Source organism: Oncorhynchus gorbuscha, linkage group LG02, assembly GCF_021184085.1.
Source record: "Oncorhynchus gorbuscha isolate QuinsamMale2020 ecotype Even-year linkage group LG02, OgorEven_v1.0, whole genome shotgun sequence".
NCBI lineage: Eukaryota > Metazoa > Chordata > Actinopteri > Salmoniformes > Salmonidae > Oncorhynchus > Oncorhynchus gorbuscha.
In genome coordinates this window covers 8,777,417-8,797,720 of record NC_060174.1, presented here as the reverse complement: position 1 = coordinate 8,797,720, position 20,304 = coordinate 8,777,417, and the positions used below count along the sequence as shown (strand labels likewise).

The following is a 20,304-nucleotide window of genomic DNA, read 5'->3' as shown; positions in this document are numbered from 1 at the left end:
ACACACACATCCTCTCTCACACACACACACATCTCTCTCACACACACACACACACACACACACACACACACACACACACACACACACACACACACACACACACACACACACACACACACACACACACACACACATTCTCTCACACACACACACACATTCTCTCACACACACACACACATTCTCTCACACACACATTCTCTCACACACACACACATCCTCTCTCACACACACACACATCCTCTCTCACACACACACACAACATAGCCTTCCTTTTCAGTTCTGCCTGTGCCATCCAAATTGTGCGTAGCCTAGTCCGTGGTCAGGTTATCAGGTTTCCATCCCGTTAGGTAACATGACTAGCTAGCGAAACAATGTTTGTTATCAAAGCAAACAATGAGTTTAAAAACGGCCGGCGACACGCACACGAATCCGCGAAGAGAAAGAAAATGCATAGCTCCGACATGATTTTTGTCTCGCGGTCTAAAGTGATGTAGTGGCTGTGTTGCGTTTTTAAAAAGGTCAGTGTTAGAAATGGAGATACGATTAACAAAAATATTTACAGCGATTAAAAAAAATAAAAAAAAATGTTATGAAACGCGTTAACCCTCGACAGTATACAGGTTAATATCATAGGTTACTGAAATGTTTGGTTAACTAACATTCCCACAACTTTAGGGGATCATGGTAACCTTTTCAAGAAGTAACCTTTTGACAGAAGGTTAGGGTTGAGGGAAGGTTAGGGTTGAGGGAAGGTTAGGGTTGAGGGAAGGTTAGGGTTGAGGGAAGGTTAGATGTTGAGGGAAGGTTAGGGTTGAGGGAAGGTTAGGGTTGAGGGAAGGTTAGATGTTGAGGGAAGGTTAGATGTTGAGGGAAGGTTAGATGTTGAGGGAAGGTTAGATGTTGAGGGAAGGTTAGATGTTGAGGGAAGGTTAGATGTTGAGGGAAGGTTAGATGTTGAGGGAAGGTTAGATGTTGAGGGAAGGTTAGATGTTGAGGGAAGGTTAGGGTTGAGGGAAGGTTAGATGTTGAGGGAAGGTTAGATGTTGAGGGAAGGTTAGATGTTGAGGGAAGGTTAGATGTTGAGGGAAGGTTAGATGTTGAGGGAAGGTTAGATGTTGAGGGAAGGTTAGATGTTGAGGGAAGGTTAGATGTTGAGGGAAGGTTAGATGTTAGGGAGGGTTGAGGGAAGGTTAGATGTTGAGGGAAGGTTAGATGTTGAGGGAAGGTTAGATGGTTAGATGTTGAGGGAAGGTTAGATGTTGAGGGAAGGTTAGATGTTGAGGGAAGGTTAGATGTTGAGGGAAGGTTAGATGTTGAGGGAAGGTTAGATGTTGAGGGAAGGTTAGATGTTGAGGGAAGGTTAGATGTTGAGGGAAGGTTAGATGTTGAGGGAAGGTTAGGGTTAGATGTTGAGGGAAGGTTAGGGTTGAGGGAAGGTTAGTTTTAGGTGTTGAGGGAAGGTTAGGGTTGAGGGAAGGTTAGTTTTAGATGTTGAGGGAAGGTTAGGGTTGATGGAATATTAGGCTTGATGGAAGGTTAGTTTGAGATGTTCAGGGAAGGTTAGGGTTACAGTATTTGATACGATATTACTGATTATACTACTGATGTATTCTGACTTGTTACACACACACACTACCACTACCACACACACAGTCAGAATTTGTCTCAGTAAATCACTTTGGTTGTTGACTGTGAGGGAAGATGAATCTGAACATGATTTATTTATTTATATAGACTACTTTCCATCTCTACCTGTGTGTGTTTGTGGTTAAACGTTTTACCTACCTACAGATCAGACCTGGGGTTCAAATACTTTCTAAAAGTTGTTTGAAATTATTTGAGCGTTTGCTTCAGTCTGCCTCGAATGCCAGATGGCCAGGGTTTGTACTTTTGGGACTTTTCTATTTATTTTTTTATTTTTTTAATGTCGAGAAGCTCAATCAAGCCTAGATACTTTTTCTGAAATTATGTCGAATAGTATTTGAACCCGGGTCTACTACCTGTACTCACACTGAGTGCACAAAACATTAAGAACACCTGCTCTTTCCATGACATAGACTGACCAGGTGAATCCAGGTGAAAGATATGATCCCTTATTGATGTCACTTGTTAAATCCACTTCAATCAGTGTAGATGAAGGGGAAGAGACGGGTTAAAGAAGGATTTTTAAGACTTGAGACAATTGAGACATGGATTGTGTATGTGTGTCATTCAGAGGGTGAAAGGTCAAGACAAAATATTGAAGTGCTTTTGAACTGTTCCAGGCGCACCGGTGTGTGTCAATGTAACAGTATAACTCTAGACCGTCCCCTCGCCCATACCCGGGCGCGAACCAGGGACCCTCTGCACACATCAACAGTCACCCTCGAAGCATCGTTACCCATCTCTCCACAAAAGCCGCGGCCCTTGCAGAGCAAAGGGGGAACCACTACTTCAAGGTCTCAGAGCGAGTGACGTCACCGATTGAAACGCTATTAGCGCGCACCACCGCTAACTAGTTAGCTATTTCACATCAGTTACATCAAGAACTGTAAGGCTGCTGGGTTTTTCAGTTTCCCATATGTATCAAGAATAGTCTGACACCCAAAGGAGTCTACATTAGGAAGGTGTTCTTAATATTTAGTATGCTCAGTAGTCTACATTAGGAAGGTGTTCTTAATATTTAGTATGCTAGGTACTCAACATTAGGATAGGAAGGTGTTCTTAATATTTAGTATGTTAGGTACTCAACATTAGGAAGGTGTTCTTAATATTTAGTATGTTAGGTACTCAACATTAGGAAGGTGTTCTTAATATTTAGTATGTTAGGTACTCAACATTAGGAAGGTGTTCTTAATATTTGGTATGTTAGGTACTCAACATTAGGAAGGTGTTCTTAATATTTGGTGTGCTAGGTACTCAACATTAGGAGGGTGTTCTTAATATTTTGTATGCTCAGTGTATTTTATGTGTTCTATTCATATGAAGGGGAGATATGGAATTAGTCCCAAACAACACCCTTATTTATTTAACCAGACAAGTCAGTTCAGAACAAATTCTTATTTTCAATGACGGCCTGGGAACAGTGGGTTAACTGCCTGTTCAGGGGCAGAACGACAGATTTGTACCTTGTCAGCTCGGGGGTTTGAACTTGCTTGAGTCCAACGCTCTAACCACTAGGCTACCCTGCCGCCCCAACCCTATTCCCTATATAGTGCACTAACTACTAGAGTACCATTTGAGACTGCTACCATTACGTTGATTCTAACAACATGATCAGGGTACTTGGTTTGCCTCTTGGTTTTATGTTGAAACGTTAACCGTTTTTATTTATTTATAATGATATTGTTACTGGTCCCAAAATGGCACCCGTTATTCCCTATTTAGTGCACTACTTTAGACCAGAGCCCCTATTCCCTATATAGTGCACTACTTTAGACCAGAGCCCTATTCCCTATTTAGTGCACTACTTTATACCAGAGCCCCTAGTCCCTATATAGTGCACTACTTTAGACCAGAGCCCTATTCCCTATTTAGTGCACTACTTTAGACCAGAGCCCTATTCCCTATATAGTGGTACTACTATAGACCAGAGCCCTATTCCCTATATAGTGCACTACTATAGACCGGAGCCCTATTCCCTATATAGTGGTACTACTATAGACCGGAGCCCTATTCCCTATATAGTGCACTACTTTAGACCAGAGACCTATTCCCTATATAGTGCACTACTATAGACCAGGGCCCTATTCCCTATTTAGTGCACTACTTTATACCAGAGCCCCTAGTCCCTATATAGTGCACTACTTTAGACCAGAGCCCTATTCCCTATTTAGTGCACTACTTTAGACCAGAGCCCTATTCCCTATATAGTGGTACTACTATAGACCAGAGCCCTATTCCCTATATAGTGCACTACTATAGACCGGAGCCCTATTCCCTATATAGTGGTACTACTATAGACCGGAGCCCTATTCCCTATATAGTGCACTACTATAGACCAGAGCCCTATTCCCTATATAGTGGTACTACTATAGACCAGAGCCCTATTCCCTATATAGTGCACTACTATAGACCGGAGCCCTATTCCCTATATATTGGTACTACTATAGACCGGAGCCCTATTCCTATATAGTGCACTACTTTAGACCAGAGCCGTCAGGGATACCGACTCGTTTTTTTAAAATCTTGATTTAGTTTTGTTGACAGCGGAGTGGAATGTGTATATGTGTACAGAGGAGGAATCGTGTTTCATGATGACGTTTACATTTATTAATATATCGATATTTTACTGTGTATCTGTCCCAAATGGCACTCTTATTCCCAATTTAGTGCACTACTTTTAAAGGGAATGGGATGCCATTTTGGCCGTATTGTGTGTATCTCTGACTGTGAACTACAACTGTGTGTGTTTTCTAAATGCTGCTGGGGACTACTGCATTATGTGGAAGTAAAATATTTTAAATCTGGTATTTATTTTGTGTGAGGAGTATGTGAAATTATATATTTTATATTTTCCTAAAAAAAAGGGATAAAACATGTTTGTTTTTTTTTGCATTTAGAGATTTGATCTACATCCGGTAGGAAAAGCCTGGTCCCGGAGTGCCTCAGCCATTTCGTGTTTTAATGGACCTGTACGACCAGGTGTGTAGAATTTAGACAATCACCAAACTGATCAATTAGCTCAGTTGATCAGGTGTGGTGCCTAGGTGGAATATAATACCTGCAGTACCTGCAGCTCTACAGGGACAGAGTTGCCTGACCCCGGTCGTACAGAGTAGTTGGAATATAATACCTGCAGTACCTGCAGCTCTACAGGGACAGAGTTGCCTGACCCCGGTCGTACAGAGTAGTTGGAAATAATAACCTACCAGGGACAGTACCTGCAGCTCTGCAGCTCAGGGACAGAGTTGCCTGACCCCGGTCGTACAGAGTAGTTGGAATATAATACCTGCAGTACCTGCAGCTCTACAGGGACAGAGTTGCCTGACCCCGGTCGTACAGAGTAGTTGGAATATAATACCTGCAGTACCTGCAGCTCTACAGGGACAGAGTTGCCTGACCCCGGTCGTACAGAGTAGTTGGAATATAATACCTGCAGTACCTGCAGCTCTACAGGGACAGAGTTGCCTGACCCCGGTCGTACAGAGTAGTGAGGACGGACCCTTCGTGTCCGGAAGTCATTGTAGCCAACGGCGCTCTGTAGAGTTGACGTTTTCTTGTGTGAATGAACTCGTGACATTACTTGATTACTCATTATATTAATAAAGTCCTGATTTTAATCAACCAATACGATAGTCATTTGATTTTTTTTAAAAGAGGTTGGTTGGGGATAGGCTTCCCGTCACAGTTCCAAGATCAGTCAAACGTCCAGCTGTAACCCCATCGCTAATGACGCCGGTGGCTCTCAAAACTGACCTTGGATCTGCGTTAAGTAGCAACGCCGCCAGACAGAACTATTCAAGGATCTTTACAGCCAGTTTCTTAGTTACCCGATTTTGAGTAACACTTCATTTTAAGGGGTCCTTTAAGGGGTCCAATACACAAGTATTGTAGTTAATTGTAACAACTAAACTTTTTTTAAATTTAATCTTTTTTACCGGTAATAACATGTAACTGGTGGTAATTGCAGTTTTTAATTAGAGGTGGAACAGCAAATGCTTCTTAACTTGCCCATTTGTAACAAGCATGGTTTCACGAAATTCACACTTTTTTTAAAGGTTTAGTTTGTTCTCAGCTGCATCCGATTCAGTAATAACGGGCACCAGGTTGTAATCGCTTGTGGACAGATGCGCTGGGTGTCTGAGATTTAAAGTTTTGGAGACTATAATTTACCTACCTGTTGAATGAACACTCTTCCAAACCTCCACTCAATGTTGTTGCCAGCACTTGCTCCCCCCAAAAAAAATGTACCATCAGGGTCAACTTGGTTTACAAAAGCAGATGTACAGAGCTCTCTATTTTTACATATTTCTGATACTGAATGTTGTCAAATCTTCAATCAAATCCTAATATTAGATAAAGGGAACCTGAATGAACAAATAACACAACAATAACATAATTATTTAATGAACAAAGTTATGCAACAGCCAAATGCCCCTGGGTGAAAAAGTAATTTCCCCGTTTACACTCAGTAACTGGTTATGCCACCTTTTCCTCCCACCAACCACTTCCTGTAGTTGATCAGTCCACCTTTAGCTGCAATGACTCCCACCAACCACTTCCTGTAGTTGATCAGTCCACCTTTAGCTGCAATGACTCCCACCAACCACTTCCTGTAGTTGATCAGTCCACCTTTAGCTGCAATGACTCCCACCAACCACTTCCTGAAGTTCTTCCTGAATTCTTAAGGCACATTTTCTTCTGTTCAAGCCATTATTTTGTTGATTTTACTTTGGTCTTTTGCGTTTGTTGTCCTGTTGCATCACTCAACTTCTGTTGAGCTTCAATTGGCGGACAGATAGCCTTACGTTCTCCTGCAAAATGTCTTGATAAACTGATGATAGCAAGCTGTCCAGGCCCTGAGGCAGCAAAGCAGTCCCAAACCATGATGCTCCCTCCACCAGAATTTACAGTTGGGATGAGGTTTTGATGTTGGTGTGCTGTGCCTTTTGTTCTCCACACATAGTGTTGTGTGTTCCTTCCAAACAACTCAACTTTAGTTTCATCTGTCCACAGAATAGTTTGCCAGTAGAGCTGTGGAACATCCAGATGCTCTTTTGCAAACTTCAGACGTGCAGCAATGTTTTTTTTCAGGCAGCAGTGGCTTCTTCTGTGGTATCCTCCCATGAACACCATTCTTGTTTAGTGTTCAGAAGGCTTCAAATGTACGGTGAATAATAAAGTAAGATTTAAGATTATCCATAGATTATATCCCTGTAATAGTTTAGAGGCAAGCAACACTGATACATGCATGAGAGCACCAGCTGTTCCGGAAGACTGTGTGATCACGCTCTCCGCAGCTGATGTAAGACCTTTAAACAGGTTAACATTCACAAAGCCGCAGGGCCAGACGGATTACCAGGGCGTGTACTGCGAGCATTCGCTGACTAACTGGCAAGTGTCTTCACTGACATTTTCAACCTCTCCCTGTCTGAGTCTGTAATACCAACATGTTTCAAGCAGACCACCATAGTCGCTGTGCCCAAGAACACTAAGGTAACCTGCCTAAATGACTACAGACCCGTAGCACTCACGTCTGTAGCCATGAAGTGCTTTGAAAGGCTGGTCATGGCTCACATCAACACCATCATCCCAGAAACCCTAGACCCACTCCAATTTGCATACCGCCCCAACAGATCCACAGATGATGCAATCTCTATTGCACTCCACAGTGCCCTTTCCCACCTGGACAAAAGGAACAGGTACTTGAGAATGCTATTCATTGACTACAGCTCAGCGTTCAACACCATAGTGCCCTCAAAGCTCATCACTAAGCTAAGGACCCTGGGACTAAACACCTCCCTCTGCAACTGGATCCTGGACTTCCTGACAGGCCGCCCCCATGTGGTGAGGGTAGGTAACAACACATCTGCCATGCTGATCCTCAACACGGGGGCCCCTCAGGGGTGCGTGCTCAGTCCCCTCCTGAACTCCCTGTTCACTCATGACTGTACGGCCAGGCACGACTCCAACACCATCATTAATATGCCGATGACACAACAGCGGTAGGCCTCTTCACCGACAACGACGAGACAGCCTATAGGGAGGAGGTCAGAGACCTGGCCGTGTGGTGCCAGGACAACAACCTCTCCCTCAATGTGATCAGGACAGAGGAGATGGTATAGAGGTCCAGGACGGCTGGAAGCCTGGCCCCGGGATGTACTGGAGGAGATGATGATTGTGGACTACAGGAAAAGGAGGACCGAGCACACCCCCATTCTCATCAACGGGACTGTAGTGGAGCAGGTTGAGAGCTTCAAGTTCCTTGGTGTCCACATCACCAACAAACTAACATTGTCCAAACACCCCAAGACAGTCGTGAAGAGGGCACGACAAAGCCTATTCCCCCTCAGGAGACTGAAAAGATTTGGCATGGGTCCTGAGATCCTCAAAAGGTTCTACAGCTGCACCATAAAGAGCATCCTAACCAGTTGCATCACTGCCTGGTATGTCAACTGCTTTGCCTCCAACCGCAAGGCACTACAGAGGGTAATGCGAATGGCCCAGTACATCCCCGGGCCAGGCTTCCTGCCATCCAGGACCTCTATACCAAGTGGTGTCAGAGGAAGGCCCTAAAGAGGAAGGCCCTCCCACCTCTTTAAGGAATACCTAGGATAGGATAAAGTAATCCTTCTCACCCCCCCCCCCTCCTTTAAGATTTAGATGCACTATTGTAAAGTGGCTGTTCCACTGGATGTCATAAGGTGAATGCACCAATTTGTAAGTGGCTCTGGATAAGAGTGTCTGCTAAATGACTTAAATGTAATGTAAATGTAAAATGGTCCAAGACTCCAGTCACCTGTTCTCTCTGCTACCGCATGGCAACCGGTACCAGAGTGCCAAGTCTAGGTCCAAGAGGCTTCTAAACAGCTTCTAACCCCAAGTCATAGGACTCCTGAACATCTAATCAAATGGCTACCCAGACTATTTACAGTGCACCCCCCTCCCCTCCCCTCTCCACACCACTGCTACTCTCTGTTGTCATCTATGCATAGTCACTTTATCTCTACCTACATGTACATACTACCACAAATAACCGATGCCTCTGCACATTGACTCTGTACCGGTACCCCTTGTATATAGTCTCTATTGTTATTTTACTGCTGCTCTTTAATTACTTGTTACTTTTATCTCTTATTCTTATCTGTATGCTAAATGGCATATATTATTATTATTATTATTATTGTAAACTGCATTGTTGGTTAGGGGCTCGTAAGTAAGCATTTCACTGTAAGGTCTACTGCACCTGTTGTATTCAGCATTTCACTGTAAGGTCTACTACACCTGTTGTATTCAGCATTTCACTGTAAGGTCTACTACACCTGTTGTATTCAGCATTTCACTGTGAGGTCTACTACACCTGTTGTATTCAGCATTTCACTGTGAGGTCTACTACACCTGTTGTATTCAGCATTTCACTGTGAGGTCTACTACACCTGTTGTATTCAGCATTTCACTGTGAGGTCTACTACACCTGTTGTATTCAGCATTTCACTGTGAGGTCTACTACACCTGTTGTATTCAGCATTTCACTGTAAGGTCTACTACACCTGTTGTATTCAGCATTTCACTGTAAGGTCTACTACACCTGTTGTATTCAGCATTTCACTGTAAGGTCTACTACACCTGTTGTATTCAGCATTTCACTGTGAGGTCTACTACACCTGTTGTATTCAGCATTTCACTGTGAGGTCTACTACACCTGTTGTATTCAGCATTTCACTGTAAGGTCTACTACACCTGTTGTATTCAGCATTTCACTGTAAGGTCTACTACACCTGTTGTATTCAGCATTTCACTGTAAGGTCTACTACACCTGTTGTATTCAGCATTTCACTGTAAGGTCTACTACACCTGTTGTATTCAGCATTTCACTGTAAGGTCTACTACACCTGTTGTATTCGGCGGATGTGCCGAATAAAATTTGATTTGATTTCTAATTGATTTCTAACCAATGAATGCAGTTTCTGTGAACTAGAAACTGAATCTATTGAACACTTATTCTGTCATTGTTTATATAGTGAAGTGTTCTGGATGTCAAACTTTATCTTGGCAACAAAATGCAGACAACCATTGAAATATCTAAGTTTCACAAATTATTTTACTACACTGATTCCACAATGTGAGTGAGTATGTCATACATCTCTTTATTTTATTAGGAATTATTTTTCATACACAAATCAAAATGTATTTATTACATCTGATTTGGAAAACTATTTTGAGTCATTAAAACGTTTAACAAAACAAAATGTCAACCAAATGTATTCGCTACATGCCTGTATTTCAATTGATATAATGTGGATTTGAAATGTTTTATTTTGATTTTTTTTTCTCTTCCTTATTGCTTTGTGTAATCTCTCTGGCTGTTCTGTTTTTTTTTGTGTTTTGCATGTTACTGTTTACAAAAAAATAAAAATAAAAAACAGTAACACGCAAAACACAAAAAACAGAACAGCCAGAGAGATTACACAAAGCAATAAGGAAGATTTATTATATATATAAATATATATATAATATATGATATATTATAGACTTCAGGGAACGCTTGAGAAACAGACCAGGTCGTTTTTTAATATATTATATATATATATTATATATATATATATATATTATATATATATATTATATATATTATATTATATATATATGTATTATAGATATGTATTATAGATATATATTATATATAGATATATATTATATTATATATAGATATATATTATATTATATATAGATGTATATAGATATATATATATATATTATAGATATATATATATATTATATTATATATATATATATATAATATATTAAAAAACGACCTGGTCTGTTCCTCAAGCGTTCCCTGAAGTCTCGCGTTGTTGCGCTCCGGTGAAGAAACCGTGGTTGTCCATTGAGCTGTAAAATAAGTGGGCGTATGATGCGTGGGTGTGGCAACAACAACAACGACGAACCAATCACTAGACGACTTCCGGCTTCCCGATTTATATTGAGGACGACAATTGGTTGAACATCACGTCCATCACTTGCATAACGACTAACGAGTCATGTGACAGAGTGTTGTTGGTTTGTTGGGCTTCCTGGTTTCCGTGATCATGTGAATACTACAGCTAGCCGTCCCGGTCATACACACTACCCCAGTTTGGGCACTCGACACCCCGCTACAGCCTGCGCTGGTTCCCACTAGCTACTCTATGGCGGATGGAGAGCGTAGCCCGTTGCTTTCGGACCAGCACGACGGGACGAATGGTGCCTCGTATGGCTTTCCCCCGAGGCCACAGAGTGAGTAACTATAACAGCTGGCAGTGGCTATGTTACTATAGCTACCTAGCTAACAACAATAGCTAACTACCTAGCTAACAACAATAGCTAACTACCTAGGTAACAACAGTAGCTAACTTCCCTAGGTAACAACAGTAGCTAACTACCTAGCTAACAACAGTAGCTAACTACAGTAGCTAACCACCTAGCTAACTACCTAGCTAACAACAATAGCTAACTCCCTAGCTAACAACAGTAGCTAACTCCCTAGCTAACAACAGTAGCTAACTCCCTAGCTAACAACAGTAGCTAACTACCTAGCTAACTACCTAGCTAACAACAGTAGCTAACTACCTAGCTAACAACAATAGCTAACTACCTAGCTAACAACAGTAGCTAACTACCTAGCTAACAACAGTAGCTAACTACCTAGCTAACTACCTAGCTAACAACAGTAGCTAACTACCTAGCTAACAACAGTAGCTAACTACCTAGCTAACAACAGTAGCTAACTACCCAGCTAACAACAATAGCTAACTAAGGTCAACTAGCTAGCTTAGCTGGTGGCACTATAAGCTCTCTAGCTAGCTAGTTTTTTAACAACTTGGCTATTTACAGGTTTTCTTTCCCCGTAGCTATTAGCTGGCTGAATAGTAACTAGATAGTAGAAGAGGGTATCTATCCAGCAATAACAACTGATTTCACTTCCATATTCTATTTCTAGACAGTCATGTGAATTCAGAAGTGAAAGCTTTTGTGTGAACGAATCATTCCTCTTAAAAACAAAATAATGTATTTCCTGTCATTCTATCTCTCAACCCCCATACCCTCTCTGCCTTTCTTCCCGTATTCCCTTCTCCTTCACCCACCCAAAAATAAATATATATATTACCCACCTCTCTCTCCTCCCGTCCTCTGCCCCAGGTTTCCCTCCATTCCTCAGGCCCAGTGCCCCCCCTCCAGTCCTGTTCGGTGAAGCCCCGCCTCCCTACTCTCCCCTGGGCAGCCCAGACATTGGCAGCTCCCCCATTATCAGTTGCAGGTAGGTAACCCAGCAACACACACACACACTCTTTCACTCTATACATCCTACCTCAGCAGCTAAGCAGATGAACTTGTAGCTGCAATGTTGCCCTTTTGAATCCCTGGCCGGGGACTAGATAAACAGGGTTAAACATTTAGCAGAAGGAAAAATCTGTTGTAACATTTTGGACAATAAAGTTGTGTTGTATATTTTGTATTACAGGGTGTGTCAGAGTGCCATCAACGTGGAGGGAAAGACACACCAACACGTAGTCAAGTGTGTCATCTGCAATGAGGCTACGGTGAGCAGAATGCAGACACAGTTCTATCTACTTACAACACACTGGAGACTGATGGAAGGATACTATGAATTAGTTATCAGAACTAACTCTTATCATCGTCTCTCTCCAGCCTATAAAGAATGCTCCAGCAGGGAAGAAGTATGTCCGCTGCCCCTGTAACTGTCTCCTCATCTGTAAAGTCACCTCCCAGAGGATCGCCTGTCCCCGACTTTACTGGTGAGATGGAGATATGGGACATATAGACAGGTAGAGGGAGAGGGGACATATAGACAGGTAGAGGGAGAGGGGACATATAGACAGGTAGAGGGAGAGGAAGTTGAAGGTGACGGGCTAGAGAGAGAGAAAGGACCATGTTTGGTAGGGAGAATGGGAGAGGGAGAAGATTAGAAGGATCTAGGCTAGAGTCCATTCTGTTTGGTGTGTCAGGGGTTAAGGATTGTAACTGATCGTGTGTGTGTGTGTGTGTGTGTGTGTGTGTGTGTGTGTGTGTGTGTGTGTGTGTGTGTGTGTGTGTCGCCTGTGTTCCAGTAAGCGTGTCATGAACTTGGGTCTGGTGCCTGCTGCAGGGTCCGGTTCAGGCAGTCCAGGACCTCAACAACTCGCTGGGGTCAGAGTGGTCTGTGGACACTGCAGAAACACATTCCTGGTAGGATTGTGTCTGAGGGAAGGGGGGGGTAGTAGTGTAAACTAACAGTAGTAACACATTCCTGGTAGGATCGTGTCTGGGGGGGGGGGGGTAGTAGTGTAAACTAACAGTAGTAACACATTCCTGGTAGGATCGTGTCTGGGGGTAGTAGTGTAAACTAACAGTAGTAACACATTCCTGGTAGGATCGTGTCTGGGGGGGGGGGGGGGTAGTAGTGTAAACTAACAGTAGTAACACATTCCTGGTAGGATCGTGTCTGGGGGGTAGTAGTGTAAACTAACAGTAGTAACACATTCCTGGTAGGATCGTGTCTGGGGGGGGGGGTAGTAGTGTAAACTAACAGTAGTAACACATTCCTGGTAGGATCGTGTCTGGGGGGGTAGTAGTGTAAACTAACAGTAGTAACACATTCCTGGTAGGATCGTGTCTGGGGGGGTAGTAGTGTAAACTAACAGTAGTAACACATTCCTGGTAGGATCGTGTCTGGGGGTAGTAGTGTAAACTAACAGTAGTAACACATTCCTGGTAGGATCGTGTCTGGGGGGGTAGTAGTGTAAACTAACAGTAGTAACACATTCCTGGTAGGATCGTGTCTGGGGGGGGTAGTAGTGTAAACTAACAGTAGTAACACATTCCTGGTAGGATCGTGTCTGGGGGTAGTAGTGTAAACTAACAGTAGTAACACATTCCTGGTAGGATCGTGTCTGGGGGGGTAGTAGTGTAAACTAACAGTAGTAACACATTCCTGGTAGGATCGTGTCTGGGGGGTAGTAGTGTAAACTAACAGTAGTAACACATTCCTGGTAGGATCGTGTCTGGGGGGGGGTAGTAGTGTAAACTAACAGTAGTAACACATTCCTGGTAGGATCGTGTCTGGGGGGGTAGTAGTGTAAACTAACAGTAGTAACACATTCTGGGGGTAGGTAAATAACAGTAGTAACCCGTGTCTGGGGGTAGTAGTGTAAACTAACAGTAGTAACATTCCTGGTGTCTGGGGGTAGTAGTGTAAACTAACAGTAGTAACACATTCTGTAGTAGTAAACTAACAGAGTAACCCGTGTCTGGGGGTAGTAGTGTAAACTAACAGTAGTGTACTAGGTGTCTGGGGGTAGTAGTGTAAACTAACAGTAGTAACACATTCCTGGTAGGATCGTGTCTGGGGGTAGTAGTGTAAACTAACAGTAGTAAACATTCCTGGTAGGATGTCTGGGGGGGGGGGGGTAGTAGTGTAAACTAACAGTAGTAACACATTCCTGGTAGGTGTCTGGGGGTAGTAGTGTAAACTAACAGTAGTAACTCGTGTCTGGGGGGTAGTAGTGTAAACTAACAGTAGTAACCCGTGTCTGGGGGGTAGTAGTGTAAACTAACAGTAGTGACCCGTGTCTGGGGGGGTAGTAGTGTAAACTAACAGTAGTGTACTGTGTGTGTTGTCAGTGGACTGATTTCTCAGACCGAACGTTAGCCAGATGCCCCCACTGCAGAAAAGTGTGAGTCTATATACCATCTCACATCAGCTTATTCCTTATTATCAATCATCAACTCTGTTCCTGTACTGACTTCCTGTTTTATCTCTGTTGCAGCTCTTCTGTTGGTCGGCGGTACCCCAGGAGGCGGGGCTTGTGGTGTTTCCTGTTGTTCTTGGTTTTCTCTGGCGGCACGGCAGGACTAGTGGTGAGTTTAGTTTCTGGAGATACTATTTCAGTCACAAGTGTGTGTGTGTGTGTGTAAGCATCTGTGGGTGGGGACATGGGAGCCAGATGGAACTATGCCTAGTACTCTAACCTCTCTGTTTCTCTATCTAGGTGGGGACATGGAAGCCAGATGGAACTATGCCTAGTACTCTAACCTCTCTGTTTCTCTATCTAGGTGGGGACATGGGAGCCAGATGGAACTATGCCTAGTACTCTAACCTCTCTGTTTCTCTATCTAGGTGGGGACATGGGAGCCAGATGGAACTATGCCTAGTACTCTAACCTCTCTGTTTCTCTATCTAGGTGGGGACATGGAAGCCAGATGGAACTATGCCTAGTACTCTAACCTCTCTGTTTCTCTATCTAGGTGGGGACATGGAAGCCAGATGGAACTATGCCTAGTACTCTAACCTCTCTGTTTCTCCCTCTAGGTGGGGACATGGAAGCCAGATGGAACTATGCCTAGTACTCTAACCTCTCTGTTTCTCTATCTAGGTGGGGACATGGAAGCCAGATGGAACTATGCCTAGTACTCTAACCTCTCTGTTTCTCTATCTAGGTGGGGACATGGAAGCCAGATGGAACTATGCCTAGTACTCTAACCTCTCTGTTTCTCTATCTAGGTGGGGACATGGGAGCCAGATGGAACTATGCCTAGTACTCTAACCTCTCTGTTTCTCCCTCTAGGTGGGGACATGGGAGCCAGATGGAACTATGCCTAGTACTCTAACCTCTCTGTTTCTCTATCTAGGTGGGGACATGGGAGCCAGATGGAACTATGCCTAGTACTCTAACCTCTCTGTTTCTCTATCTAGGTGGGGACATGGGAGCCAGATGGAACTATGCCTAGTACTCTAACCTCTCTGTTTCTCTATCTAGGTGGGGACATGGAAGCCAGATGGAACTATGCCTAGTACTCTAACCTCTCTGTTTCTCTATCTAGGTGGGGACATGGAGCCAGATGGAACTATGCCTAGTACTCTAACCTCTCTGTTTCTCTATCTAGGTGGGGACATGGAAGCCAGATGGAACTATGCCTAGTACTCTAACCTCTCTGTTTCTCTATCTAGGTGGGGACATGGAAGCCAGATGGAACTATGCCTAGTACTCTAACCTCTCTGTTTCTCTATCTAGGTGGGGACATGGAAGCCAGATGGAACTATGCCTAGTACTCTAACCTCTCTGTTTCTCTATCTAGGTGGGGACATGGAAGCCAGATGGAACTATGCCTAGTACTCTAACCTCTCTGTTTCTCTATCTAGGTGGGGACATGGAAGCCAGATGGAACTATGCCTAGTACTCTAACCTCTCTGTTTCTCTATCTAGGTGGGGACATGGAAGCCAGATGGAACTATGCCTAGTACTCTAACCTCTCTGTTTCTCTATCTAGGTGGGGACATGGAAGCCAGATGGAACTATGCCTAGTACTCTAACCTCTCTGTTTCTCTATCTAGGTGGGGACATGGAAGCCAGATGGAACTATGCCTAGTACTCTAACCTCTCTGTTTCTCTATCTAGGTGGGGACATGGAAGCCAGATGGAACTATGCCTAGTACTCTAACCTCTCTGTTTCTCTATCTAGGTGGGGACATGGAAGCCAGATGGAACTATGCCTAGTACTCTAACCTCTCTGTTTCTCTATCTAGGTGGGGACATGGGAGCCAGATGGAACTATGCCTAGTACTCTAACCTCTCTGTTTCTCTATCTAGGTGGGGACATGGAAGCCAGATGGAACTATGCCTAGTACTCTAACCTCTCTGTTTCTCTATCTAGGTGGGGACATGGAAGCCAGATGGAACTATGCCTAGTACTCTAACCTCTCTGTTTCTCTATCTAGGTGGGGACATGGAAGCCAGATGGAACTATGCCTAGTACTCTAACCTCTCTGTTTCTCCCTCTAGGTGGGGACATGGAAGCCAGATGGAACTATGCCTAGTACTCTAACCTCTCTGTTTCTCTATCTAGGTGGGGACATGGAAGCCAGATGGAACTATGCCTAGTACTCTAACCTCTCTGTTTCTCTATCTAGGTGGGGACATGGAAGCCAGATGGAACTATGCCTAGTACTCTAACCTCTCTGTTTCTCTATCTAGGTGGGGACATGGAAGCCAGATGGAACTATGCCTAGTACTCTAACCTCTCTGTTTCTCTATCTAGGTGGGGACATGGAAGCCAGATGGAACTATGCCTAGTACTCTAACCTCTCTGTTTCTCTATCTAGGTGGGGACATGGAAGCCAGATGGAACTATGCCTAGTACTCTAACCTCTCTGTTTCTCTATCTAGGTGGGGACATGGAAGCCAGATGGAACTATGCCTAGTACTCTAACCTCTCTGTTTCTCTATCTAGGTGGGGACATTGAAGCCAGATGGAACTATGCCTAGTACTCTAACCTCTCTGTTTCTCTATCTAGGTGGGGACATGGAAGCCAGATGGAACTATGCCTAGTACTCTAACCTCTCTGTTTCTCTATCTAGGTGGGGACATGGAAGCCAGATGGAACTATGCCTAGTACTCTAACCTCTCTGTTTCTCCCTCTAGGTGGGGACATGGAAGCCAGATGGAACTATGCCTAGTACTCTAACCTCTCTGTTTCTCTATCTAGGTGGGGACATGGGAGCCAGATGGAACTATGCCTAGTACTCTAACCTCTCTGTTTCTCTATCTAGGTGGGGACATGGAAGCCAGATGGAACTATGCCTAGTACTCTAACCTCTCTGTTTCTCTATCTAGGTGGGGACATGGAAGCCAGATGGAACTATGCCTAGTACTCTAACCTCTCTGTTTCTCTATCTAGGTGGGGACATGGGAGCCAGATGGAACTATGCCTAGTACTCTAACCTCTCTGTTTCTCTATCTAGGTGGGGACATGGGAGCCAGATGGAACTATGCCTAGTACTCTAACCTCTGTTTCTCTATCTAGGTGGGGACATGGGAGCCAGATGGAACTATGCCTAGTACTCTAACCTCTCTGTTTCTCTATCTAGGTGGGGACATGGAAGCCAGATGGAACTATGCCTAGTACTCTAACCTCTCTGTTTCTCTATCTAGGTGGGGACATGGGAGCCAGATGGAACTATGCCTAGTACTCTAACCTCTCTGTTTCTCTATCTAGGTGGGGACATGGAAGCCAGATGGAACTATGCCTAGTACTCTAACCTCTCTGTTTCTCCCTCTAGGTGGGGACATGGAAGCCAGATGGAACTATGCCTAGTACTCTAACCTCTCTGTTTCTCTATCTAGGTGGGGACATGGGAGCCAGATGGAACTATGCCTAGTACTCTAACCTCTCTGTTTCTCTATCTAGGTGGGGACATGGGAGCCAGATGGAACTATGCCTAGTACTCTAACCTCTCTGTTTCTCTATCTAGGTGGGGACATGGGAGCCAGATGGAACTATGCCTAGTACTCTAACCTCTCTGTTTCTCTATCTAGGTGGGGACATGGAAGCCAGATGGAACTATGCCTAGTACTCTAACCTCTCTGTTTCTCTATCTAGGTGGGGACATGGAAGCCAGATGGAACTATGCCTAGTACTCTAACCTCTCTGTTTCTCCTCTAGGTGGGGACATGGAAGCCAGATGGAACTATGCCTAGTACTCTAACCTCTCTGTTTCTCTATCTAGGTGGGGACATGGGAGCCAGATGGAACTATGCCTAGTACTCTAACCTCTCTGTTTCTCTATCTAGGTGGGGACATGGGAGCCAGATGGAACTATGCCTAGTACTCTAACCTCTCTGTTTCTCTATCTAGGTGGGGACATGGGAGCCAGATGGAACTATGCCTAGTACTCTAACCTCTCTGTTTCTCTATCTAGGTGGGGACATGGGAGCCAGATGGAACTATGCCTAGTACTCTAACCTCTCTGTTTCTCTATCTAGGTGGGGACATGGAAGCCAGATGGAACTATGCCTAGTACTCTAACCTCTCTGTTTCTCTATCTAGGTGGGGACATGGAAGCCAGATGGAACTATGCCTAGTACTCTAACCTCTCTGTTTCTCTATCTAGGTGGGGACATGGGAGCCAGATGGAACTATGCCTAGTACTCTAACCTCTCTGTTTCTCTATCTAGGTGGGGACATGGGAGCCAGATGGAACTATGCCTAGTACTCTAACCTCTCTGTTTCTCTATCTAGGTGGGGACATGGGAGCCAGATGGAACTATGCCTAGTACTCTAACCTCTCTGTTTCTCTATCTAGGTGGGGACATGGGAGCCAGATGGAACTATGCCTAGTACTCTAACCTCTCTGTTTCTCTATCTAGGTGGGGACATGGGAGCCAGATGGAACTATGCCTAGTACTCTAACCTCTCTGTTTCTCTATCTAGGTGGGGACATGGAAGCCAGATGGAACTATGCCTAGTACTCTAACCTCTCTGTTTCTCTATCTAGGTGGGGACATGGAAGCCAGATGGAACTATGCCTAGTACTCTAACCTCTCTGTTTCTCTATCTAGGTGGGGACATGGGAGCCAGATGGAACTATGTCTAGTACTCTAACCTCTCTGTTTTTTTCCCCCTCTAGGTGGGAACGTGTAAATCAGCCTTGCTCAACAGAGGGATCTATGCCTCCTGGGTCTTCCTGATTCTCCTGGCTGTACTGAGCATGTGCAGAATGATCTACTGGGGCTGTCTGAAGATCAGCGAACCCATACAGAACATCACATAGAGGAGAGAGGAGCCCATACAGAACATCACATAGAGGAGAGAGGAGCCCATACAGAACATCACATAGAGGAGAGAGGAGCAGAACATCACATACAGAACATCACATAGAGGAGAGAGGAGCCCATACAGAACATCACATAGAGGAGAGAGAGGAGCCCATACAGAACATCACATAGAGGAGAGAGGAGCCCATACAGAACATCACATAGAGGAGAGAGGAGCCCATACAGAACATCACATAGAGGAGAGAGGAGCCCATACAGAACATCACATAGAGGAGAGAGGAGCCCATACAGAACATCACATAGAGGAGAGAGGAGCCCATACAGAACATCACATAGAGGAGAGAGGAGCCCATACAGAACATCACATAGAGGAGAGAGGAGCCCATACAGAACATCACATAGAGGAGAGAGGAGCCCATACAGAACATCACATAGAGGAGAGAGGAGCCCATACAGAACATCACATAGAGGAGCCCATACAGAACATCACATAGAGGAGCCCATACAGAACATCACATAGAGGAGAGAGAGCCCATACAGAACATCACATAGCCCATACAGAACATCACATAGAGGAGAGAGGAGCCCATACAGAACATCACATACAGAACATCACATAGAGGAGAGAGGAGCCCATACAGAACATCACATAGAGGAGAGAGGAGCCCATACAGAACATCACATAGAGGAGAGAGGAGCCCATACAGAACATCACATAGAGGAGCCCATACAGAACATCACATAGAGGAGCGAGGAGCCCATACAGAACATCACATAGAGGAGCCCATACAGAACATCACATAGAGGAGAGAGGAGCCCATACAGAACATCACATAGAGGAGAGAGGAGCCCATACAGAACATCACATAGAGGAGCCCATACAGAACATCACATAGAGGGAGAGAGGAGCCCATACAGAACATCACATAGAGGAGCCCATACAGAACATCACATAGAGAAGCCCATACAGAACATCAACAGAGGAGCCCATACAGAACATCACATAGAGGAGAGAAGGAGCCCATACAGAACATCACATAGAGGAGCCCATACAGAACATCACATAGAGGA

The 20,304-nt window shown here is 44.3% G+C and overlaps 2 protein-coding genes across 5 annotated transcripts in view; one reads left to right on the top strand and one right to left on the bottom strand.

Moving 5' to 3' along the window:
• LOC123996747 (neuromedin-U receptor 1-like) overlaps window positions 1-20,304 on the bottom strand; it is a 708,675-nt gene that overhangs the window by 490,410 nt on the left and 197,961 nt on the right. The gene's annotated exons all lie outside the window — the stretch shown is intronic.
• LOC123996760 (type I phosphatidylinositol 4,5-bisphosphate 4-phosphatase-A-like) lies at window positions 10,670-20,132 on the top strand. Of its 4 annotated transcripts, XR_006832040.1 has the most exons (10): window positions 10,673-10,917; window positions 11,821-11,938; window positions 12,143-12,221; window positions 12,331-12,437; window positions 12,750-12,867; window positions 14,302-14,354; window positions 14,448-14,538; window positions 19,086-19,238; window positions 19,704-19,744; window positions 19,878-20,132. XR_006832040.1 is itself a non-coding variant. In XM_046300435.1 (8 exons), exons 1-8 carry the CDS (start codon window positions 10,830-10,832, stop codon window positions 19,227-19,229), a joined length of 798 nt encoding a protein of 265 aa, XP_046156391.1. In that variant the 5' UTR covers window positions 10,675-10,829; the 3' UTR covers window positions 19,230-19,302. The 4 variants fall into 4 exon arrangements, 2 of the variants coding, with proteins under 2 accessions (XP_046156409.1, XP_046156391.1); XR_006832041.1 differs by lacking the exons at window positions 19,704-19,744; window positions 19,878-20,132 and adding an exon at window positions 19,333-19,375 and having other exon boundaries at window positions 10,675-10,917; window positions 19,086-19,291; XM_046300435.1 differs by lacking the exons at window positions 19,704-19,744; window positions 19,878-20,132 and having other exon boundaries at window positions 10,675-10,917; window positions 19,086-19,302.

What these genes read in the sequence shown, in the direction of transcription:
- LOC123996760 (XM_046300435.1), top strand. Translation starts at nt 10,830, where the DNA reads ATGGCGGATGGAGAGCGTAGCCCGTTGCTTTCGGACCAGCACGACGGG. An exon ending in TCATCTGCAATGAGGCTACG is followed by an intron (nt 12,222 to 12,330) that starts GTGAGCAGAATG and finishes GTCTCTCTCCAG; the next exon opens with CCTATAAAGAATGCTCCAGC. An exon ending in GCCTGTCCCCGACTTTACTG is followed by an intron (nt 12,438 to 12,749) that starts GTGAGATGGAGA and finishes CCTGTGTTCCAG; the next exon opens with TAAGCGTGTCATGAACTTGG.